Here is an 8767-nt window from a genome sequence, read left to right on the forward strand (position 1 = left end):
TAAGCGCAATGATGATATCTGTATACATCATCTCCATTGTTCTCCTTTGCCAGTCTAGTATTGCTTGAACCGAGGCAGAACCAGGTTTGCCTTCAGGCCATAACGGTATCACGATATACGCGGCAAACCTCTCGCCTGCCTCGATCTTGCTCACGATTTTCAGAGAAATTTCTTTGGGAATGAGTTGTAATGCATTGATCTCATTCAAGTTAATGTCTCTAGAGTTCCATCCAAATGAGCTTCCAAGAAAATATTGGTTCTCTATGTAGATGAAGTGCTTGGCTCTCCTTATGGCATTAACGTACGCGTCTTGTATGCTTCTTTCGATCACGTTATCTTTCCCGCTTATAAGTCCTACACTTGAAGCTTCACGTGGATCCTCTGGAAACCCTTCAACTGCACCGTTATCTATGGACCGGAAAACTTGAACTGTCCAGCCTTCTTCATTGTCTGGTTGTACAATTGGAAGTGGCGGAACAGTGATCTCTGCGAGCTGTGCCATTGAGATAAGGTACCTTCTACCACTACCTGTAAACACACGAAATTAGTTTCTAATGAATCAATGACTTTAATGACTTTTGTTTAGCGTTACCATTTCTTCACACACTAACTTATGTGCTTTATAAAAGAGGTTAATGTGTTGGCTCAAAAAAAAAAAAAATTGTTAATTAGCATTTTTCACAAACAAAATTTTTCTTCCCGTTAATTAGCATTTACATGTAAAATAAAATTGTTTAAAGTAGTAAATGTTGATTTTTTATTTGGAGAAAATCACCATTTCTCTTAAAACATGTAAACGCAAAAAAAACCTTGAAGCCATATTAAATTTGTTTCCAATACCTTGTTTCATCCACCTCTGCTCAAAATTGTATAAAACATCCCACGCAGCAGGACCATCCACCTTGCAGTGAATATCGTGCCATGGCTCACGTGGACCGCCTTTTCTAATTGAAGCGCCATCAAAGTTTGGCTGGTGAAAGTCATTAGCATGAACACCATTCAAAGTACCAAACAAAGGATGCTCCACAGTGTCGTATCTCCCATCACAAAGATCAATCCCTCCAAGAAAACTCACTACCCTTCTCTTGGTGCTTGACCCGTCCACTTCACCGTCGACCACAATTGTTTTTTGATGGTGAGAAAACATGGTAGCGACCTCGAACCCTTGTACAATGCTCTCACCATTATCCGGATTCCGCGGACAGAGAACGCAACGCACTTTCGTGTTCTTGAAGTAATTGTAAGTTTCTTGATCATGAGTCATCATCAAACCGTCTCTCCTAAACACTTCGTTAGACGTTCTATCGTCCCACACAAGCATCAGAACGGTCACGTTTTCGTCCGCTTTCTTCTTCAACAATTCACCTAACTTCAGGTTCCCTCCCTGTCTAGATTGTTTAGGATCCCTGATCAATGTTACGTCGGTGTATACCGACCAACCAGCTATATATATCAAATGTTTTGCATCCCATATCGCATCAAAAATCTCTTCCCAACACCGATGATGCTTGTAAATCACTTGTCCTCCAGCGAGAGTAATATCAGGGTATTCGCTAAGAACGTGAGCGTCTTGATAAAGAGTAACTTTGCAACCTTCTCTTTGGTTGAAAAACGCGTTAGGAACTCCCTTGAAAGAAGGTAATATGATTCCTTTATTCCAATTCACGTCCTGTCTCACGTGAGTGAACTTCACACGGACATGGATTTTGGCATCTCCTTGGACTGGTCTCCTGTTCTCGTCTAAGATATCGAGCCATCGGTCTATAGGTTGTCCGGTGATGACTTCGGTGACAGGTAAATAAGCTCGACCGATCAAACTTGCACTGACCGGTTCATCTTCTTTGACCGTGAATACGATTTTAGAGATTGAATGTGCGGTGTAGATATAAAAGGATTGTAACCATCTAGGATGACGTCTCATCATGGTTCGAGCTACCCTTGACCTGTCTAGGTCAACAGTTGCGTAGAGATGTCCTCCAAACAAATTTGTGCATGAGTCTGTTAGTCTCTTTATTTGGGATTGAGTCTTTTTACCCGTCGGTTCCTTGTTCCCCTATGAATCATTTTTACAAGTAACCTTCGTCTAATATACCTTATTCCTTAAAATCCTGATAGAAAAATAATTACACTAATAATATTCTTGTTTTATTGAAGTTGGGACTATTTAAGGGGTTACCTTGCCGCATAAATTGAATCTTGAACGTTGATGCAACTTATCGATCCTATAGATCTTCACTTCAAGAGTTCCATGAAGCAGCAACTGTTCCGTCATTTATTCACCTGCAAACTTAAAAAAACATATAGTGTATGTTTAATTTTTTAGTGGATGACTGATAAAAAAAAAATGTATATATTAATAAACAAATAACAAACCACAGTTGGTCGTGAAAAATCTCCCTTTTGAGAATCTAATTTTTGGAAAGGTTCTAAACGGCTTAGCAATTAGTGTATGTAAACGTAAAGTCAGAATATAAGGAAAAAAGTCGAATTCGAATACGAAACTTTTGGATTAGGTTGGTGATTACTTTAGAAGACTACATAGGTTACAAGAAAGAAAGAGATGAAGTCTTTTATGGGTTTTGAGACCGTACGTCTTAAGTAAACCTTTTCTTGTAGGCCAAACCCAAGACAAGGGAAGTCCAAAACGGAATATTTTTTGGTTTTTACTACTCACGTCTACACTTTTTTTGATGTTAGGGGAAATACACTTGATTCCATTTCATTATTATATTTGTTTACCAGATTTAGATGAGTTTTGCAATTTCCGACGGCTTTTTTCTTTCAATAAAATCCATAATTAACTATATAGTCCCCACTTTTCTTTTAAGAAAATAAATAAATTAAAAAATTAGAAAATTATGTTTTAAATATATTATATTATGTAAATATCCATTATGGACCGTAACCTTAAACCTTATTATATATTTATATATATATATATGTTGTATTATATAAACCAAATGAAAAATACAAAAAAAAAACAATTTCTTAAACCTCTAGTTTCTAACATCATCTGATAAAACCCTAGCCATATAAGAAAAATCGACGGTGTCTTTGTTCGTTGTTCTTATTCTCCAAACACGTCAAAGCAACAAATTTATTATAGAGATAAGTAACTCTATTGGCTTATATTCATCAATCGGTCATGCTTATATAATTTGATTTGTGTACTTTGTTATATTGCTAGGATCGATGTTCTCGCAAGAATATTATTATATTATTGCTGGTAAATATTATTATGTTGGTTTGCTTATTATTCTCAGGAATGGAGGTATCATTATATTGTTGTTTAGTAAATCGTTGGCTTCTAAGATCTAAGTTAATCTTCTGTTTTGAGTGATAACAAACAAGTAATGATTTGATCGAACTTGTGTTGCATGACTTAGGGTCGATTTCTATGTTTTATATGATCGATTTCTATGTTTTATATGATCGATTCATGATGCTTATTCACTTATGATAGTATACATGTATAGACATACCTTATTATACTATTCGTTGATTTGGTATTCTGTTTTTTCTTTACTAAATTGGTGCATATATAATACTTTCTCCGTTTCAAAATATAAGATGTTTTAGAGAAGCTTTTTTGTTTCTTAGTATAAGATGTTTTCAAGTTTTTATGCAACTTTTAAATTAGTTTAATATTTTATATTATGCAATATTGTTTTTGATTGGTTGAACTTGTTAAAAGTAAAAAGTTCTTAATCTACGTGCCGATAACGTGGTTAAATTGAGAACTTCTGTATGTACAATATATGTATACAGATACATGTGCCCGTATTATAATGAATATATATATACGTGTATGTGTGCTGTGAATGTATAGTAGTATTTTGATTAATTGTTGGTTCATTACAATTAATTTAACTAAAACCTGAAGTTTTGTGTTCAATCGTAATCGGTAATTGACTAAATATAAATACTTTTTCATTATATTGTGTAATGTAAGACACAATACAATAAAAAATATTTTTTTATAAATTATTATAATTTATTTTTTTGATTGTGTAAAAGTATGAGATGTTAATATGAATCATATCCTATTGACTTGGTCTATTCTTTGAAGTGAACATGACTTTATGTTATAAAAAAAGAAAAATGTCACATTAATGATAAGAAAGTTACAATAAAAGTGGTCATGATGTGGATATGATATATAAAACCGCGGATAACGTCAACTAGTTTCTCCTTTAGAAGTGAATAATAAGTACAAGAGATACTTATCTCATATATATGATAATGAATGAAGCTATTGTAAGACAATTTCCATTATTCTACTACAATAATAAGAAGTAATAGAAAAAGTATTGAAAGCTCATGAAGACGAAGAGTATATATACTATTGTCTACGGGAACAAAATTTGATATTAATGTGTTATAGTCTCCCAAATCTCAAAGTTAAAAAGGTCTAAGATATAATATATGATCCAATTTGAGAATGTTATTGATTACAGAGTGGGATTCAAATCGAGATTGATAGACATGAAGTGTTATCATATCGAGGGAAAGAATTCATGAATCTCACATACAGAGGTGTTGGAACAAATCTAAGATTATGTTCACACCCAAAATGAGTTTAATCACTCATATAATAGAGAAAATCTTGAGGATTTGAAAAGTAATCATGTTAAGACAATATGCGAAGAAAATACATTCAAATCATAAGTATTACCTAAGAAAATAAAAGTATTTTAGAGATTACATGCATTGTCTAGAAGATCAAATGCTTTGTGAAAATCTCACTATATGGCATGACCGATTAAGTCATTCCGGTTTAATAGTAATGCGAAAGAATAATCAGAGATTTCTGAAGTGATTTCTTATGTGTGCTGCTTTACAAAGTTAGCTGATTATATGATTTTCACCGACCCATAAATTTGGATAGTGTCAATGTTCTAGTATGTATACAAAGAGATATTGTGACGTATATAAAGAGAAATTCTGGACTGATCATCCACTATATATTCTTGTTATCAACTTACAACATGGAGTTTGCGAGAGTATTTGATTAGTTGACAATGATGGTGAAACCATGTTAAGTAATTGACATAAATGACTATATGTCGATGAATTCGCATCAGACTAACAAATTATTATGAGTACTCCCCACTATAATTGGTTTGTGTCAGAAACCAAATATATTCCATCTAAATGTGTTATACATGTTGGTTGCTCCACCACAGTGATAAAATGGGATATGAAAGAATGTTGGAAATATGTTGGATATAAATCTCTCTTGATGATTAAATATCTCGAGATGTAGAGACTGTTGTTTCAGTGAGTTAGTCTTTCCAATATGAGGGGAAGAAAATAATCAGCTGGTAAATAAATATATTGGAAGAAATTATCTTGATGTTCGTACTGAGAAATGTGCGCTATAATTTTAAAAAATAATTTATTGGCAAAGTTTGCAAAGATACTAAAAGCATGCGAGAGCCATTTTCTGAATTTGAGTGAAAAAGTCACATATACCAGTTGTGCTCCAATTAATATTAATTTTCTAGAAGGCTAAGATCAACTACTAGCAAGTCTAAAGATCGCATAAAGTGTGATAGACTTATGGTTCCATATATAATCATCCTCGGAAAAGAAAAGGAGCATAAATTAATTTGGCACCGAGGAAGCAAAGAGTTATGAAAAATCTCTAGAAGAGATGTAGACATGAGTAAAAAAGAGATTCAGGTACCTCAAAATCATAATGAGAGGAAATCTCAATAAGGTTAGTCATGTCTAGAAAAAAAAGAAACCAAATAGCAAATCGACGTCATAAATATGTTTGCATGCAATGTTGCAATTGATGATGTTATGAATGAAAATCGAGGATCATAACCGCGGTTAATAGAAAAAGTTTTATTGAAGCTATGAAATAGTTCAAATCTCTTGAAGAGATAATATTTGGACTTGTAGTCGTTACACTTAAAAGTGTAAAATGAGTGGAACATAAGTGGATCTGTATGAGAAATTAAGTACGTGTAGTAGTACAATTATTCTCAGAAAATACTTATGAGAGATGTAATCTCTTTTGGTGGAAGCAACTATTCTAGATCCCTTATGAGTTTGACAATAAGAGTAAAACTTGATTCAGTCTAGTGAGAAGGTTTTCAAACTGTCATAAGTTTCCCTTAAAGTGATCATATTGCTAGAAGCAATATTTTGTAGTTCTCAAGAAAAAGTTTTGTAGACTTTTGACGTCTTTGAGGAGAAAAAAGTGAAAGTTTATCTCTATGAGAGAATCCTGGGTGTAGATCATTGTTATTGATATTAAGGATTTCATAGTGGGTTGAAAATGATAGGGAACAAGCTAATAGAAGATCTTAGGGTTGTGTAAATCCGAGATTGAACACTAATTATAATTGTGTTCAAGAAGTATTTTCAAGAAAATTTGAGGACGTAGGCATTTGCTGAACCTTGTTAAAAAAAAGTTGTATTTGTCTCTTGTCTCTTCTGCACTTACAAGTGGTTCTTTCTAAAAGAAAGGTACAAGAACAAGTGCAAAATATGTTGATTATGAAAATATTATCTAATCTCCACTAGAGATTTCACATACCAAGGAATATATTGAGAAATGATCAATGATCAAATATCACACTGGAAAGATGGAGAAATCGGATTGTATAAGATAAGATATTTAATGAAATTTCTCGAGTTACATAATTGACATCTCATGAAAGAGATGTTATCTCAAGATGCTTAAATAATCTTACATAGTAAAATGGTTTTAAGGGTACAAATGACTTGAAGTCTAATGACCCGAGAAAATATATGAGTTTTGTTTATAACAGTTCAGAAAGAATGATATATATGATCATAATGCATAACCTGAAGATGATGCTTTAAGGAGAAGAAATACGATCATTTGCGTGGTTGTACTTTTTTTCCCTTATCATGGTTTTTATCTCATTAGGTTTTTCCATGAAAGGTTTTTAACGAGACAACAAAAGAACACGCGAAAGATAAATATCTGAAGAGATTTATTATGATTCTAATGGTGAAAGACTATCATCTTCAAAGTCTTTGACATACATCGATAAGATCGTGAGAGACAAAGATAATGATCAAGATGAGTCATTTTAGAGACTAATAGCCTGCAGAAGAATTGTGATGTATGGTGGTGATATACATGTCCTACAAATTTGTTCAAGTGAAGATTTGACGAACCATTTACCATGGTGTTTTCAACCACTACTTTCAAGAAGCTACTTAATCATATTGAATCGATCATCTCAAAGATTTCAAGTGATGTACTCAAGAGGAGGAGTAAAAGCACACTGCACTCTTTTTCCTTTAACCATGGTTTTTTTCAATGGGTTTTCTTGGTAAGGTTTTTAATGAGATAACATCTCAAATGCGCACTTGGAACTATATTTTATAATAGTCATCCAAAGAGAATGTTATGAATATATTATATTATATAGATGTCTATTATCGGCTCATTAGTATAATCATAGATCCTATTATGTATATATGTATATTGTATCATATAGAACATATGAAAAAAACAAGAAAAGAATTTCCTAAACATTGTATCATATAGAACATATGAAAAATACAAGAAAAGATTTTTCTAAACTTCTTGTTTCTAACAAATTAAAAGGTTTGGACGAATTTTCAATTATTACGGAGTTTCCAAATAATGTTTTGACTGAATTTTTCATAATTACCGACTAGTTTTCAACTATATTTTTTTCATTGGAAATTTATTAATATTTTTTACCATCGATTTCATCGAAAATTAAGATGTTTTCTTATAGTTAGAGCCGACCATGACTAGCAAAATAAAAATAAGGAATTTTATTCAAGTTTTTAAAAGAAATGAAAACAACGAAAATAGAGATTGGGGATTCAAACTGTTCATCTATTAGTAACATAATACACTTTTAACCACTAGACTGCATTAATAATATTGTCATCAAACGACCGATTATATATAGAATGGATTTAAACCCGCAAGCATGTACTTCTTTTGCTTAGCCAAATGGCCAGTTGGCTTGTAAGTGATACTAACACATTTAGGTTACATGCATACTCTAGAGTCTTCGTTATGCTTATAAGATGAGGAGTTCAAGCCAATTTTATTTACTAACCAACTAATATTAAAAAACGTAAGTATTAGCCGCGGCCCCTTCTCCCTTTTTCGCATCGCCCTGTACTATCTCATTCATGTGGCTGTCACATCTTAATATATATATATCTCAACTTATTTATTTGATTTTGTACGGTTTGCATATGTTGGTGAATTCATTTATTTAAGCTGAAGGTTTAATTCGTTCTTGTCTCCTTTAGGTTCATAACATTTAATGGACAACTACTACTCATATATCCGTGGACTTTACCGCGCTACGCACCGACGATAATTTAGCTTTTCATTTAATTAAACAGTAAAACTTCTACAATTTGTTTGATGATCTTATTTACAAAAATACAAGTTAAGTCATATTAACATAAACATAGATGATCGAAACAAATAATATATACGTGAGCGTGTGTCGTTGTGTCACTTGTGTGTATATATAGTTGACGTCTAGTCTTTTGGGTCGAATTGGTGGATCAACACGAATTTGAAAATGAGAAATTATATACGAGTGAACCTTTGTTTTGACATACTACTTTCACGTTATTTTTATGATATTTTGTTTATAGAATCAATAGCATTTTTATTTTGAATTTCTATGTAATTATCATTTTGGGTGTAGAGGTATATATATTCGAATGTGTCGATCTTCATTCTATAATCTACAAAAAAAAAAAAAAAAAAAAAAAAAAA

At 32.4% G+C, this 8767-nt stretch overlaps 1 protein-coding gene across 1 annotated transcript in view; it reads right to left on the reverse strand.

The window, feature by feature from the left end:
* Positions 1-2453, reverse strand: part of LOC104709385 (phospholipase D alpha 3-like) — a 5582-nt gene extending 3129 nt beyond the window's left edge. The window contains exons 1-4 of the mRNA XM_010426010.2: positions 2374-2453; positions 2177-2287; positions 841-2053; positions 8-528 (exon numbers count right to left, since the gene is read on the reverse strand). Coding sequence (XP_010424312.1) covers positions 8-528; positions 841-2053; positions 2177-2272 — 1830 coding nt within the window. The 5' untranslated portion in view covers positions 2273-2287; positions 2374-2453. The remainder of the gene's footprint in view (positions 1-7; positions 529-840; positions 2054-2176; positions 2288-2373) is intronic.

This window comes from Camelina sativa, chromosome 8 (assembly GCF_000633955.1).
Source record: "Camelina sativa cultivar DH55 chromosome 8, Cs, whole genome shotgun sequence".
Lineage (NCBI taxonomy): Eukaryota > Viridiplantae > Streptophyta > Magnoliopsida > Brassicales > Brassicaceae > Camelina > Camelina sativa.